The following is a 17,428-nucleotide window of genomic DNA, read 5'->3' as shown; positions in this document are numbered from 1 at the left end:
CTACTAGCAGCCAGTCAAATAACAGCCACACAGTTACATCAAATCAATACTATTATGCCAGAATTCCTATTATAATGAAGAGATGTCATAATACAGAGGGAAAATAAATGAAACACATCAGAAAGAGAAAGGCTTATTAGTCCTTTCTAAAAATGTATGATAAAAGCCTTAAACAGAGCCCACATCAAGGCGATCCATCTCCAACTGGCAAAGATAATCAAAGTACAGGTTTCAAGGGGATCCATTTAGCCATTGTATTTATATCTCACAGTGAAGCATTTTATCTTAAACTCTAAAGTTTTTCAGAAAAAGGCATGGAAGCCACATAAAAATGCAAGTTGAAAAGAGGGAAAAAACATCTCTTCTGGCTCCTATAGAAATTAGATTACAAATCTAAACTAATAATCTTGAAGCCTATATAGCTACATCTTGCCTTCAAAAAATCCAATATGCATAAATTTGATTAACTATACTGTTGAGTCGATTACTCACATGATAGAAGACATTGTGTTCTATGCCTATAAAACGACTTTACTAAAGAATTTATACTAAGTTCCCACGAATGAAAATATGCCCTAAAATTAAAAATTTCAAAGACAGCTCCTTATCATGTTACTATAGCGAGAAAGGCATTTGTATGTTTAAGAAATGCTGCCTCTTCATCATGTGCCACTGGCACATACCTGTAATCCTAGCTCCTCAGGAAGCTGAAATCTAAGAACCCTGATTCAAAGTCAGCCCAGACAAATGTGAGAGACTTTTATCTCCAATTAACCAGCAATAGGACAAAGTGCGGGGGGGTGGCTCAAATGGTAGAGCATCAGTTTTGAGTAAAAGCTCTTGCTAAGCAAGAGCATGAGGCTCTGAGGGGTGGTGGGGCGGGAAGGGGGGAGTTTATTTTTCAAGGCTACACCTGTAAGAACAGCAATACTGTTTGTTCTTAAGGACTGTCAATCTTGAGTTTTGCTTTGCATATTCAGGAATTAAGTTAAAGGTCTCATGATAACTACTCTGGAAAACCAAGTAACTATATTGCTAGATGGACAATACCGTGGGCCTAATAATGAACTTCTAAGAGACCATATTCACTTCTTTTTTTTTTTTTTTACCAGTCCTGGGCTTGAGCTCAGGGCCTGAGCACTGTCCTTGGACTTTCTCAAGGCTAGAGCTCTACTACTTGAGCCTCAGCACCACTTCCGGCTTTTTTCTATATGTGGTACCAAGGAATCCAACCCGGGTCTTCATGCATGCTAGGCAAGCACTTTAACCACTAGGCCAATCTCCCGGCCCCCTTTTTTTTTTTTGAGGTGGAAGACTCCATGTTAGATAATAGCATTAAGGCTGAATGGCTACCAACTCAAGCTCAGGGTTGTAACAAGACAACATACAGGGCCCGTGGATGATACAAAGACGAGGTGAAGTGCTGAAGAAAAGCCATTGTGTCAAGCCCACAGTGGAAAGGCAGAACATCCAGGGCTGGCTCTCACAAGCAGAATGGCACTGACCGTCCTTCCACTCTCAAGCAAGAATTAAATCATGTTTGCTTTTAATCAAAGCATGACCTGGCATGATACTATCACCTATGTGTTGTTCATATGGACTCAAGCCTTCAGAATTCATGACAAAGACAAATAAGCAACAGTTACTAAGGAATTCCTCAGATAAAACCTTGTAGAACATCTCATTTCCTGTTTTTCTAAACCCGAGACATTTTCAAAGGCTTCCTGCTTACAAAGAGATAGATAAAGAAGGCTATAGCTCCATCTGCTGACCAAGTCCTAAGGCTACTTGCAGAAGGCAGCCAGAGGACACAGCAGACCAGACATCTTTACATTCCTCTGCACAGAATGAGGAAGAAACCAGGGACCAGGAATATGGCCTAGTGGTAGAATGCTTGCCTAGCATGCACAAAGACCCGGGTTCCATTCCTCAGTACCACATACACATAAAAAGCTAGAAGTGGTGTTGTGGCTCACGTGGTAAGGCACTAGCCTTGAGAAAGCCCAAGGACAGTGCCCAGATGCTGAGTTCAAGCCCCAGGACTGGCAAAAAAAAAAAAAAAAAAAAAGCAACAACAAAAAGGAATTCCTCTTCCTTTTCCCCCCTAGTTCTGGGGCTTAACTCAGGGCCTGAGCACTGTCCCTGAGCTTCTTTTGTACCACTTGAACCATAGCACTACCTTCAGCTTTTTCTATGTATGTGGTATTGAGAAATTAAACCCAGGACTTCGTGCATACCACTAAGACACATTCCCAGACCCTAGAATTACATTTTAATGACAACTCACAAAACTTCTTTATGAATAGTTAAGATCTTTGAACAACAGCAACTCACTCCGTGTGTCCTTGGAAAACATTCACGGAATGGATGGAAGGGTCCCTGAAATCCCAGAGACGGAAAGTCGTGTCACGGGAAGAGGTCACCACAAGCCGCTGGGTAGGGTGTGTGCAACAGTGCGTTAACTCCTGGTCATGCCCTACAACCAAATACAACAGAAATGCAAGATCATCCACCTGCAGACACACAATCAGTGAACAGATCTAAACTACTCAAGGGCTCCCTGCTGATACCTCCCTTCCTGACAGTCCTGCGGGAACAAGTCCCTTCAGTCATCCAATTAAAAAAACAAGAAGCAGATGTAGCAGAGCCCACTTCCGGATCCTATCCGAGTCAGATCACTCACTTTACCTGGTTCACTGTAACACTTTACGTCTTGATTCTCACTTCTAGAATAGTATCTGATGGTACACATAACACTGTAGGCCTTCAGTAAAAGACACTCCCTGTATTATATACTTTCCTCTTCTGGACAAAATCTGTAAATGTAATAACATATCTCTCCCAATTTTTTTTTTTTTTCTCTATAGAGCATGGGTGTGATTATGGACTTAGACTCAACTGACTTTGTACTGACCAAAAGAATGCCTTGACCTCAACCAGGAGGGAAAACTCATTCAAAGGCCTAAGAATCCAGAGCTGAAGACTTCAGGGGGCAGAGGCTCACTTCTAATGGCCTACCAGACAGCCAAGAGCCATGTGAAGGCCTTTATGAGGGACCTCAGGGATCTCAGGCAACCTCCAGGAGCTCAGTACAGACCTTGGCTAACAGCTAGCAGTGAAATGAAGGCCTCAGTCACATGGCAAAAACCAAGTGGATTCTTTCAATGACCAGCAAGCTTATAAGAGGACCCAAAACCCCACTGATGCAGGTCCCATCTGAAAAACACCTTCACTTCAGCCTGAAAGACTCTGAGCGGAGTCAAAAATCCTGACCAGAAAACCGTGGGATGGTAAACTCCACTTGTTTTAAGCAACTAAATTTATCACAGAGAAATAAATAGAAAATCAATAAAAACAATCACATTTCAAATACCCTAGATACTAAGCCTTGCATGCTACGATCAGTCTATGAAGGGTAATCTTAGTTACCAATGTTTCGTGAACTATAAAGAATTTCAAAGACCCGAGAGAGCTCAAAACAATTCTGGACAGGAAGCAGTTTTCAGGAAAGACCTGACCTTACAAGTGCCTGGCTGGGAAGTTCAATTACCTGTAAGAGAATGAACAAGTTCAGATGTCTCAACGTCATACAGGTTTGCTGTTCTGTCCCACGAGGCTGTCACTGTCTGCTTCCCTCCAACCAGCCAATCAGCAGCAGTGACCACACCTTGGTGGCTTTTGAGAGATGTCAGCGGAACCCGGATAGTGGGGCAGTCACTAGACACATCTCCATCGATATCAGCCTCATCTTTATCGGAACACTCTATTTCATCTTCACCAGATATCTGTTGCTAAGGATAACATCAGAAAAGAAAGACTTCTTGGAACCTCCAGTTTTTCTGACAGGTTACATCATAAGACCATTCTAGGATTTGGTCATCATTAGAACCAATATAAGCAGAGTATCTAGTACATAACAAGTACATGTACCACTTAGCTGTCTCCTACTCTTTGCCAAAGGAGAGTTAGAAGAGCTGATATTTTAGTGCCAGTACTAGGACTTGAACTCAGGGCCTGGGTGCTATTCCTGAGCTCTTTTGCTCAAGACCAGCTTTCTACCACTTGAGCCACAGCTCCACTTTTGGCTTTTCTGGTTGTTCATTGGTGCTAAGGGTTTTATTCGTGGACTTTCCTGCCCAGGCTGGCTTCAAACCTCAATCTCTAGATCTTAGCCTCCAATTACAACCAGAAAACTAAAAGTGGAACTGTGGCTCAATGTAGTAAAGCACTAGCCTTGAGCTGAAGAGCTAAGGGCCAGCACGCAGGCCCTGAGTTCAAGCCCTATGACCTTTCTTAAAAGGCCAGCACTGATGAGTGCTTCTTTCATTTCACCCTGTCTCCTCCCTTCGTGATGGCAACTTCTCTGCTAGTGTCATCTCATTCTCACTGCTACCTTCTTTGAGGTATCTGGTGCTATATCCAACACCTATACTAATCCCCCACGAAAATGGATGCTTAGCCACACCTTTAGTGTTCCCTTCAGAACACACTTTCTCGTTTTTTACAATATGAACAGGCTTGAGAACTTACCTAATCATCAAGTTCTTTCTCAGTTCTTTTCTTATTTAATAATCCCTTCAATTTATGTCTCACCCTCTCATAGTTTAAATGTCAGAAGACCCCAAGCCATACCTTTTATCATTTTCCTTAGAAATTCACTTCACTTAGAAACTGGAATTCTACCTTTCACAAACACTAGAATGCAGCTAACAAGAATTACCTTTCCTCCAGTTTCCAACAGCCTGTTTCTCACTTCCTTTTAGGACCTAACTGGAAGGATGGCATATACAGCAGCTCTAAGCAGCAGAGTCTTCTATCTCTTTTCTTTCTGAGTTTTCACCACAATCACTTTTAACAGCTTAACATCTGGCAACAATCCCTCCACAACAATCTAGAATTTTTATAGCATATTCTCAAAATGCTGCAAAGCCTTACCAGTAACTAGTTCCACTGCCGCTTGTACATCTTTTAGATAGTTATGATGTCAGCAGTCCACTTCTGGTATGGAACTTATCAGAGTCAGGTCCAGTTACTACACACTGGGACTTAACTACAGAAATTAAGTTTCCCACAATTCTGAATGTTCCTGCAGTTTGATTCCTACTTGAGGACCCTCATCCTGTTTTGCACATGGCTTGTCCTTCACTCTGAGAGGGGCACACCATGACAGAGCAAGGGAAATCCCCCTTAGAGGGGGATTGCTCATGGTCTCATTTAACCTCAGCTCTTCTTTGAACATATCATCTCTAAACACGGTCATAATAGGAATTGGAGCTACAATATATTAATGGGGAATACAAACATCGCATCTACAGCAGACGCTATGTACTCAGTTCTATGACTGGCAATCACCCCAGAATACTACACTGGCAAGCTGTTGCTGAGCTTTTGCAGTAAGTAAATGGGCTTACACTAGTGTCCGTAACAGGCTGAGGTGTCGGCAGCTGTACCACATATCTCCAAATATGAGCGGTCTGATCTCCAGAGGCTGAAGAAAGAAATTGGGGGAAAATTACCTAGTATACACACCATGCATAATATCTGCTCTTTGCTCTGACAAGCAACACTAGTCAGATCTTTGTAGTTTAGTGATCAGTTCATAAAATGAACGTACTTTACTTAATAAGCTATCTTAGGGCTATTTCTCCTTTTCATGTGGAGTTTTAAGATCTAAAACAGTAGATCTTATTTTTCATCTACCAAATGAAAATTCTATGATACTCTAATAATCATCATTTTCATCCACTCAACACTGACAGACTTGATGGCCAGGCTCCTGTTAGAAGTATTGACTGTGCCACTTCCCTGTTGCTTTCTGTTCATGACCCAAAGTGGATAAGGAAATGCTCTAAAATTTAGGCAGTTAAAAAGTACAGCCCTCAGCCAGGAGTGTGGCCTAGGGGTAGAGTGCTTTGCCTAGCATGCATGAAGCCCTGGATTCCATACCTTACTACCACATACACAGAAAAAGCCACAAGTGGTGCTATGGCTCAAGAGGTAGAGAGCTGGCCTTGAGAAAGCCCAAGGACAGTGCCCAGGCCCTGAGCTCAAGCCTCAGGAGTGGCCAAATAAAAAAGTACAGCACTGCAGAGCACAGATCAGGCTCTCAGATAAGTCACGCTGGTCATGTCTCACCCACCCCTCACCAAAGCAGTCTGGCTTGCATTTCTTCTCCACTGCTGCTATGTGTTGACAATAGTGTTATTTCTCATAGTAAAGAACAATTACCCTGACTTGCCAAAAATCAACAAACATAGCAATTTCATGCTAACTCCTTTTTGTCTCTATTACTTTATCTATTTCAAAGTTCCCATCAGTTCTACTCTTTAAAGTTCTCTTAGTTTCACCTAGCCTTTCTGTTTACATCTAGACATATCTGTCAGTGGTCTCCTTATCTCCTTCGTTTTACCCAATCACACAAAAAGCCACCAATGTAATAAGACTTAAATTCCTGACCTATTCTCCTCCTCAAACATGCATAAATATATAAATTAACTATGGTGGTCTAAAACCTGTGAAAATAGTTGTCAGAATAACTTTCCCTCCATATTCCTCAGACCAAACTGAGTAACTACAACATGTCACACATTCAATATATTTGTGCTTCAGTTCAACTTCACCTGCATGAAGCACCTAATCATCACAACTTGTATATTTTTATCATAAAGTCAGCAAATTCTGTTCCATAAATCAAATCCAGGTCAGGCTCCATGTCTTTGAATAACCAGCCACTCCCTTCATCTATGCTTTGTCTCTGCTACTTTTATGTTAGGGGACTGTGTCACTGTGAGAGAAACCATATGCTTACTAACTGATCCTTTACAGAAATTCTGATGACCCCGGGTCTACCAAAACTGAACATGGACCCTTCAAGATTATCACCAGTGTCCTCAAAATACCACATGGCTCAAAGGTACTCTGACTGTTTTGTGGGACAACTCATCAGGACAGTAAAACTATGCTCCAAAAGCCTAGGATGTGTTGAAGCCGCGCAATACGACAAACCCTAGCAACCACAGCCTACGTAAGTTACCTAGAAAGACAAAAGTGGGACTATATTATTGTTTTTCTCAATTCTTTATTTCAGATGTAGACAAGATTAGGAAATAGCAACAACCATGGGGCTTCCAAGAATTACAGTGTTGCAATCTACTGGGAATCATTTTGCAATAGCAAAACATTTTAAAAAGACTTCATTAAGAATATGAATTGATTTTAATCTCACAATAAATTCAAAGTATACTAACTGGTTGTCCACTATTGTGTTTAAGAAGTGCAGCTTGATATATTTCTTTATTCGATTCTCATTTAACTCAAAAATGTAAAACAAATATTATCTAAATTTCAAAACAGCTATGCATAAATCTGATGCTATAATTTTTAAAAGAGTTTAAGATTAACAAACATTTTTGTTCAGTGAAGAAAAAGAATCAACATACCAGTGAGAGCCAACTGCTCGGAGGGATGAAATTTTATAGAATTGACTGAAAAACAAAAACATCACAAAAAAATGGATTTAGAAATAACAAGGTTATATTATTAATACTTATTGCTACTGCATGCATTAAAGAAAGTATAATAATTCAATACTAGGTCCTCCCACTCCCATGAACTATTAATAAATATGTAAGCTATAATCAAGCTTTTAATTAAAAAAAGGCATGAAGTCCAAACTGCTAAATTAAAAGACACAGAGAAAAGAAATATTAATAATCTACTCTGCTTAGACTGAAGTCTTTTAGAGCTAAAATTAAACAAGATGGAAAAAAGAACACTACCTGTTGCCTACCCAGCTAGCTGTACGCCCCATCTGCTCTCCTTCCCATCTTGTAGAACCCCAACTTGCTGGGGGGAAAACGAATTCCTCAGCCTCAAAAAATGAATCACATTGGCTTGAACCAGTTGTGGTATCTCCCCTCTCTCCCTCATTTGCCTCTTCCAGATCAGGAAAGTGAGGAAGCACTCACTTTCTTACTAGAGAAGCCTTCCTTTCCTCCCTCTCTCCTCCGTGAATGCAGATGACCTACCTCAACAGATCATCAAAGGACCACAGTATGAGTCCAGAAACAAGCACACTGAGGCTAAACACCAGGTCAAGGAGCTGTCACATCCTACAGCAGCTCCTGAACCCATGTACCCACCTAGAGCTGAATTCAAGTGACTCTGGGGAGGCCTGTTCTCACTTCCACACCTCATAAAGAATACACAGTAGATGTTCTACTGAACCTCAATAATTGGTCTCTTTCAATGAAATGTTGGGTATATTATTAGAATTAATTTCTCTAAGGAACTAAATGAAAAATCCTAGAAGAGGCTCTTTTACTAGTAACATTAAAATACAGTTAACTAACATGTGAAAGGGTATCAATGTATGTGAATTAATGTACCTTCTATCTGGCAAATATCATGTAACCCTTTTACTAATTACAATAAAAAAAAATTTTTTTAATGTTATTGGAAAAAAAATAAAATGGGATATGAGTCTCATGAAAAAAAATACAGTTAACTATTTTGAAAAACTGGTAAAAAAAAAAAAAAAAACTGTCCACACTTTCAAGTAGTAAACTTAATATAATGCTAAAAATAAATTTTATTTAAAAAATAAAGTTTAACGAAAAGTATAAAAATAGAATGCACCATTCACCCTTTTAACAAATCTTGTTTCTGAGCACCTATTTACTTTATTTATTTGTTTATTTACATTCCAAGCACTGTTAGAAAATTCCAAGCAATGTAACACAGGCAGTTTGTGAGAATTAACACGGACAAATAAAGAAGTAGTATGGAGAGAGGATGTTTAATATGAGAAGGTACAAGCTTATATATCAACAAGGAAGAGCAAATGGCAAGGCAGACACAGAACAGTTGAAGGAAAAGAGGTGCCAAAAAAAGCCATGAGATAGAGGTCTGGTCTGCAGCTCACTCAGAGCCCTGGTCTTGGACAAAGCCACTGAGATGAGCAGGAAGGTACAACAGGACAAAGATTCACCCAGTACCGTAGAATCCAAAGGTGATGGTGACTATGAATCCAGCAAAACTAAAGGGGCAATGAAGACTGGCAGAGAAGGCTAGTAAGTGGTAGGAAGCCTCTGACACAGACATTCTAGGGAGAAGGAAGCTCACAGGATGCATGGGAGAAAAGTGAAAAATAAAATTTGATCAAGATAGTGTTACACATATGGGTATAGTTGAAAAGGCAGAGAAAAGCTGCCACAGATACTATTAACTGTAGATAAAAAAGCAAAATCAGATTGTGTATGTTTCATTTACTTGTAAAAATCCCAGTTATCAAGTAAATCTCTATTATGTTTCATATGATAGGTACATTGCAGTTATGAAGCTTCCTACACAATACCCAGTAAGATGTAGACTAATAATTTGTATAATGTTTAGTTAAGCTAAAGAAACACAATTTATCCTGGTCTTGAATATATATACCTCTGCTCCCAGCTAACCAAAACAGTAACATCTTTTATTAAGTATGGAACTTTCTATCAAAATAGTTGACTTTATCATTAAAAACCAATCCAAGTAAATAATTATGACTACAGTGTACACTTAGGTAAAAGCTCACCTGAACCAACGTGGCCTGTATATTTAACAAGGGATTTTCCAGTCTCTATGCTCCATAGCAAGGCCGTGTGATCTATAAGATTGAAGAAGTCATAATTTAGCCATCACTGATTTGAGTCTCTCTAATGAAAGATACCCTAGAAATAAGAAGCTGTACTACCAGTATTCCTTACGACTTGAATTCTACTACTCTAAATTTTGACTGATCTAAGAAATGTTTCCGAGATTAGCAGTTTGGCAAAAAGAACTCAACATCTTAGTTTACTCTTACACTAACATTATTGGGCTTAAAACTTCATACAGAGGTCACAGATGGTCACAGCTCCATCATTGTATTGAAGTTTCACAGCTTTCCAGAACAACTCCTTTCTACTGCAGGGCCATGACCCTGGGAAGAAGCATGGACTCTCACATCAAGGCAATTACATGAGTTCTAATGACTTCATGTCACACTTGCTCCAGGAGCTACTGTCCACTTAATGTCCCCTTCCATCAGCCGTCATCCTAGCAATGCCATGCCTCAATAGCCTGCTGGACCCACGCCTGACTCACCAGCTGATGCAGTCCCCAGCACCACTGGCTGAGTCCTCGCAACACTGACATCCCAGATGCCATCCCTGTGGCCAATGTACTCCTTCACAAGCTGGCAGACGGCCCTGGATGTGGTGGTCTTAAAGCTGGACACAATCTACAATCAAAGGAAGATACACTTTTTTAAGTATTTACCAAAGTGAACTACTCTAAGAAGGGTGTAATATCAAAAGACCTTGAAAAATGCCTGCCATTAAATATATAATCAGTGAAAGCACTAAAGCACTATACCATGAGCATGAACAGAACTGCAATATTGCTAGGTAAACAAAGTCCTTCCAGGGGCTTCACAAGATGTCCCCCAGTTCAGTTTGACAAGAATTGAGGAAATAATGTATTCTTTACAAAAGAAGATGTAGGCAGACATTTCAGGTACATTTCAGGTCACTCTTCCCCAAATCCAAGTTATCAAAATGTTCAAATGCTTAAAAAAAAAAAAAAAAGTAGCTAACTGACAGATATAAAAAGGAAAATAATGCCTGAAACCTGAAAGCATTAACACTAAATACTGTGTTTGCTGAGAGATTTTCCTTTTCTTCTCATTTTCATGTTTACACCGAACACATAATATCTGAAAGAAAACAGCTGGTGGTGTTTTTGACCGAAGACTCAAAAGAACACACTTATAACAGATGAGCAGGTTTGTTCAAGATTGTTTATTGAGCACTTGCTCAAAGTCACACACTGTGCTAGATGGAGGAAGGGGTGGGCTGAGGGCCAGGAGGGTAATAGAACGAGGTGATACACAGGCTCCTTGCCTTTGGAAGTTCACATTCTAATAGAAACAGACAGGAGAACAATACAGACAGCAAGATACATACATAGTGAGCTGCTATCCCATATAATGATATACACAGTAAACAATACTCATTTGCTTGTAAGAAAATAAGAAGAGTGAGGAAGAAAATAAACACAAAATAGATCGTTAGGAATAATGAAACCATAAAATTCAAGTGAAAATAAACACGGGTGGTATATTACAACATGTCTGAAACACTGATTTGGAAAAGCCCTGAAAAACATAGGCGAATTACATAAACATCATAATGCACAATTCACTGTTACACAAATTAAGTGGTGCATTCAAATGATCTCCCAATACAGTGAAAGAGTAATAAGTAATACAAAAGCTTGATGAAGAGAGCATTGTTACAAGTAGTATATTCTATTTGCCTTGCTTAAATTTAATAGAAAATGCAAAGGACTTTTCAATCTGAAACTCAGTACTTCTTTCATTTCTCATTTATCCAGCAGTATTATTTCCTCCACAACATGACAAACATGCTTACAGAAAGTGTCGTTCAGATGTCAAATGATAGTACACTTTATGAGAGAATGAAGTTATATATAGACCATGTAAAACGTCCCAGAGGAAGTTGTAGTTTCATTTTCAAGTCTCCATTTCTGATAAGAAATATCAATACTAGAAACTACGTTTCTCACCTGCCCCTTTCATAGAGTAAGAATGGCAGGCCTATGAGAATTCTGGTGCTATTTTAGAAGCAGAAGACAATTATGAACACTGAAATGCACTGTCTTCAGTGTGTTGCTTCAGAAATGCCCATTACACTCTTCATGTATCTGTAACTAGGTTTTTGTTCCTAATGCATACTTACTTAGTCACAAGTAGAAGAAATGTGCATGCAGGGGGGAAAAAAAAGCAGCAGAATGAAGCAACTAAGTGAATCTAACACCTGCCATTCTAAATCATTTCACCTGGCATACAACCTATAGTACTTCTGGAAAATATCATGGAGGGCTTTTTCCACAATGGAAGATGCATACAAGCATCTTCACAAGTTTCTTAAAAGCAGTTTACAGGCTAGATACTCCCTTCTGAGAATGTCATCCACTGAACACAGGGGACAGGTTACTTAACACACTGTTTCCCACTCTCTTAACAAATATGCCACTTGCCTTTCATGGCTGGGTCAGGGGAGCAGCAAATAAAGCTAGACTGAAGTACTGTGCCTATTGCATGCATGTTAAGTTTTAATACCCAGAATCCATGCTGCTAAGTACAAATTAGTCTGTACTGTTAACAAATTATTCTTCATCTTCACATATCTGGTATTTTCATTATTACTTTTAGGATGATTAAACATGATATGCAAAGTGATATAAAGGTAATTAGTACTATCGCTCTCTTTTTTGTGGGCCAGTCAAGGCCTGGGCACTCTTCCAAGGTTCCTTTTGCTCAGGAGTAACATCCTACCACCTGAGCCACAGCTCTGTCTCTGACAGTTCGGGGTAGGTTATTAAGGTTAGGGTCTCACAGACTTGTCTTGCCCAGGCTGGTGTCAAACTGTAATCCTCAAATCTCAGTAGTAGGTGTGAGCAACCAGCAACTGGCATGTTTCTTCTAAATCTTTTAACCCTAAAATGACTCGGACCCTTAAATAGTTAATATATTAGTAACTTTAAGTCAAAGTACTAATGACATAGCCTTGACTTTGTCCAAATCTTATTTTTCACTGCCTATTGTAAAGGCTTATTTCTATCTCTACTTCAGAAAAAGTCAGAAGTTTTGAAAGCCTAAGACCACACATTGCATAGGTACAATGCACCAGAAAAGCCAATATAATTTGAGATAATGTAACAAGAAACTACATGAGGAAGGATGTAATTTTACATCTCATTTTGAAAAAAAAAATGTTAATTTACTAAAACTTTCGAAACCATGTGAAGTGGATATTATAGGATTAAAAAAACATATACATTATCAACTTGCATTCCAGATGTTATTAGAGCAAACAAAACGTCAGCAATATTCATTTTCTTCTAAATAACAAAGGCCAAAGACCTTCAAATAAGGAGAAATAGCAGGCAGACAATTTGCCCTATTAATTAAAGTTAATCTCACTCTAGCTGTCATTCTAAATAACTGTGTCTTCACGAGAACAAACTGGAAAAAGCAAATGCTAGTGAAAGCTATTAGTGCAATCATAGTAGAAGTACTGAAAATTATAACTTTCCTTTTGTTTTAGTCAAAGACAATTTTGAAGATTATAATTTATCTTTTACTTGAAATATTCTGAAGTATAGTTGCATACAATATAACCTCAAAATGTTGATCATGTAATGATTTCCCAAATTATTACATCCTTGTTACTTTAAGAGGGTCCACAAAAGATACTTCAAAATTAAAATTTCCCACCTTGAAGACAAGATATTCATTTCCTCCTTACTCAGGGAAAAATTGGCTAAGATAATTAATCAAAATGTCACATTATACCAGGACATAATTCACATTGCCTACTCTTACCTATAAACTTTCTCCAAATTCAGAAATAATCAAAACTGATTAGTAATGACGTGTTTTTTCTCACATATTTTTTTCTCTAAAGACAATATACTAATACGTATTAGGGCAAGTCAGAAGCTAAATATACATACAATATTCTTTTTTAAAAGTTAAACTTTCCTAGAAAGCAGACATTTTTTCTTTTTCTATTACATGTATCTAATTGGAAAATATGCAATTTGAAGTATACATCTGCACATGTTAAACACCACATGACTGGTTCGAGAGCCAGTGCCCTGCATACCTTGCTAGTAGAAGCCTTGTAAGTGGTCTTTAGTTTCTGAGAAAGCTGACTGGTGCTGTGGCTGGCTGCAGAGACAGAGAATCAATAGTCAAATACCACCCAGCTACAGAACCACAGCATCACAAAGTGCATCTTTGTCGTACACAGAATGAAACCCAGGTGGGTTTGTTTGGAAGCAATAGCAATGCTAAACAAAAACATAACTCCCTGGCTCCTTTTTCATCGAGACCCACATCCAAATTAGGTGTCTTGTTGACGGGCAAAAGCAAAGGAAGTTAGCAATGTCCCTCACTACACGCCAAACATCCTCAATAAACAATCGGTAGGAAATGCTCTTACAAGTACTCATCGTACCTTTTGTTTTGAGCTGACCCTTACTCAGTTCTGCCCCATCGATCGCTTGTCCTTCAGCAGCCAGGCGCTCATTAAGAGTATCGATTTCTCTACGCACTGAGAATTTAAAAGGAATTTTCAAAAATGTAAAATATTAGTATGTTTAAACATTCTCACCCCTTCCAAAAGATGCACACACACATAAAAATGTGATCATCAAAATGAAGACAAGGCCGGGAGTTTGGCCTAGTGGTTAAAGTGCTTGCCTGGCATGCACAAAGACCCGGGTTCGATTCCTCGGTACCACATACATAGCAAAAAGCCAGAAGTGGTGCTGAGGCTCAAGTGGTAGAGCTCTAGCCTTGAGAAAATCCAAGGACAATACTCAGGCCCTGAGCTCAAGCCCAGGACTGGCAAAAAAAAAAAAATGAAGACAAAACAAATATTCTGAAAAACAAGACCACAATGTATAGTTTCCAAAAACTTAAGCCCTCATTCCAGACAGCATTCTAAAAATAAAAAGCTCACAGGCTCTGGAAACCCTGTGACAATGGAAAGTAAAAGGACCACACGTCAACATACTTCTGCAAGTTTCCTTTGTGTAGATTCTGTATACCTAAGAACATTCTGAAAGTCTCAAATTCAGTGTACTAGTTAGAGTCCCCTAAAGGGTAATGCAACTGAGAAAAAAGAAAAAAAAAATCAGCGTGATACAAACTTTATAAACCTAAAATTAAAACAGACAAATAATGGAGCAAGAGAAGGGATAAAGGACATGAACACTACTGAAAAGCATTAACGTATATAGCCTAAGGTAAGCAGACCTAAGACTGGCAGTAAATTACTTACAGAAATAACCACAAGAGCCAAATGTACAAAAAGGCAGAAAATATCTTCCTCTGAATAGTGGAGTTAAACAATAGTGATAGGTATAATCCTTTCTTTTCATACTATTTGATATTTTTTAAGCACATGCAGGCGTTACTTCCAAAATACAAAACAAAAAACTATAGCCAAGGCCAGGAGCATAGCCTAGTGGTAGAGTGCTCACACCTAGCACACACAAGCCCAGATTCAATTCCTCGGTACCACATACACAGGAAAAAACTGGAAGTGGGGCTGTGGCTCCAGAGGCAGAGTGCTAGACTTGAGCAAAAAGTCTAAGGACAGTGCCAAACCCTGAATTCAAGCCCCAGGACTGGTCAAAAAAAAAAAAAAACCTACAGCCAAACTAACTCAAAAATATTTATTTACCTTTACTAAATCAGACAATGCTTACCCTTAGGGACTTTGCAAATGATGGTAGATTATAAAGAAAAACAAGAATCAAAGTAGTTCATAGTATATTTTGGTGGAGGAAAAATAAATCATGTTCAGGTTTTAAATCATAATGTGGTCTGTAGGTACCAGAGGCAGAATAGCCCCCTCCAAGGTTCTGGGGTCCAGAGTTACCTTACCATTTAACAGGAGTTCCTCTGGTGGAGAGCATCGCTCAATTACCCCGAGGGGGTGGGGTGCGGGAAATGCCTGTCAATCTGTATTCTTTAAGTGGACCAAAGAGGCAACCCGAAAAACCATCACAAGAAACTGGACCCCATCAAAGGGGAAATAAGCAGGAGTTGCTGGCCCTACAACCGCAGACAGGAGCACAGCTCTGCCAGTACCCCCGACTAGAGTCTAGTGAGAATTATGCTGGGCCTACAGCACAATATGACCAGAATTAGTGTATGCTAAGACACTGAGTGTGTTACAGCAGAAGAGGGATTTAATATAATCATAAGTAAGTACCTCTAGTTTTTACTAAGATTTCTATAGAGATAAAAAGCATTTTAAGAGTGCATACTCACATTCTATATTTTCAATATAGAGATTTTCAAATTCTCTCTCTATTTGGCCAAATAATTCCAGAAGTGTACTGCGGACTGAGGAGGGAAGTTTAGAATCCTGTAAACGAAGATTTTGTTTAAAATGAGTAAGAAATTTCATTGGCAGATACCAATAAACTTTTTTCAAGGTAAACTACCTTGTACCTTAATCTTTCATACCATTTTACTTTATGTTTCCTACACATAAAATGCTATAGGAGGAGCAGCACAAGAAATCTTATTCCATGAATGAGAACAATCTTGTGTCTAAAAACACTAAATTCAGAAGAGGGGAAGAGAGGAAGGGAGCTATAAATCATGAAGGAGATTGATAAGAGATGATGGGGAAGCAGAGAACCACAGAGAAACTATCCCGGCAGGAAACAGACCATGAGAAGTTCTGAGGCAGCCTTGGGTTTCCCTGACAGGGGTTTGAAACCAAAGACTAAAATACAATCAGATGACCCGCCAACAACAGCCGCAGGCAAAGCCAGCTACTCAGGAAAGGCCCAGGCCCTGAGTTTGGTGCCTAGATTGACACCAAAAAAAGAAGAAAAAAAGGAAAAGTAATCAGGAGTATAGAAAGAAAAGAAATACAAACTAAAGGTACTAAGAAACTATTCAATACAATAATAGTAGAAAACTTCCTCAACTTCATGAGGAGAGGTTCCATGTAAAGGAGGGCTAGCTAACACTAACCAGGCAAGAGCAGAGAAGAAACTCCTTGGAAGTCTTATAGTAAAAACACAATACAGACTTAAAGTTACAAAACAGACAGACTTCTCAACACAGACTTTTAAGTGTAAGAAACTTCTGTGTAGTGGTGGATTCATAGTTGTGAATCTCTTTAGCTTTTTTCTCCCTCTATTATGAAGGATTAGCCTGAGTACACGAGTCTTTCAGGGCTTGAGTTATATTCTTCCATTCCTTTCTTGTACATATACACACACATTGTTAGACTTAGCAGTATTCGGTGACCATAGGTGCCTTGCCCCTGAACTAACCACTACTTTCTACGCTACTTCACAAAATGAATCTAACATGAAAAAGTTAAACTTATGCAATGTCTTGCAAGCTAATCTTCACTTTTTTTTCCCCCAGTCCTGGGCTTGAGCTCAGGACCTGAGCACTGTCCTTGGACTTTCTCAAGGCTAGAGCTCTACCACTTGAGCCTTTCTATGTATGTGGAACCTGGATCTGCATGCATGCTAGGCAAGTCTTCTACCACTAGGCCAAGCTCCCAGCCCAATCTTCACCTTTTATTTTTTTGATACAATTTCCCAACAACTGAAAGTGATTACTGTATTCCCAATCTATTGGCAAATTCGACATTCTCACATCATTGCACTCGTACCTACCATGCCAATGCCTGCACTGAATACTCATTGCTCTTCCCTCCTGCTGCTGAACAAAGGCAGAGCACCTTACACTGGCCACTCACAGAATATGCTGGCTGGTCCCACTCCAAATAACCACACTCCCTGAAAAAGTGTCCTCAAAGGAATGTAGGAGACACAA

At 39.3% G+C, this 17,428-nt stretch overlaps 1 protein-coding gene across 6 annotated transcripts in view; it reads right to left on the bottom strand.

The window, feature by feature from the left end:
* Wdr37 (WD repeat domain 37) overlaps window positions 1–17,428 on the bottom strand; it is a 59,658-nt gene that overhangs the window by 33,182 nt on the left and 9,048 nt on the right. For 5 of the 6 annotated variants that reach the window (XM_090318803.1, XM_090318806.1, XM_090318802.1 and 2 more), the window contains exons 3-11: window positions 15,893–15,989; window positions 14,067–14,162; window positions 13,713–13,777; window positions 10,126–10,261; window positions 9,575–9,646; window positions 7,440–7,484; window positions 5,412–5,488; window positions 3,551–3,791; window positions 2,335–2,476 (exon numbers count right to left, since the gene is read on the bottom strand). In XM_090318803.1, coding sequence (XP_090174929.1) covers window positions 2,335–2,476; window positions 3,551–3,791; window positions 5,412–5,488; window positions 7,440–7,484; window positions 9,575–9,646; window positions 10,126–10,261; window positions 13,713–13,777; window positions 14,067–14,162; window positions 15,893–15,989 — 971 coding nt within the window. Of the gene's footprint in view, window positions 1–2,334; window positions 2,477–3,550; window positions 3,792–5,411; window positions 5,489–7,439; window positions 7,485–9,574; window positions 9,647–10,125; window positions 10,262–13,712; window positions 13,778–14,066; window positions 14,163–15,892; window positions 15,990–17,268; window positions 17,358–17,428 lie in introns of those variants that run through there. The other variant, XM_090318807.1, reaches the window with a different exon arrangement.

This window comes from Megascapheus bottae, chromosome 26, assembly GCF_031878675.1.
Source record: "Megascapheus bottae isolate mThoBot1 chromosome 26, mThoBot2.hap1, whole genome shotgun sequence".
Taxonomy (NCBI): Eukaryota; Metazoa; Chordata; class Mammalia; order Rodentia; family Geomyidae; genus Megascapheus; species Megascapheus bottae.
The sequence above is the reverse complement of the archived record's forward strand: the minus strand, read 5'-3'. Positions and strand labels throughout refer to the sequence as shown.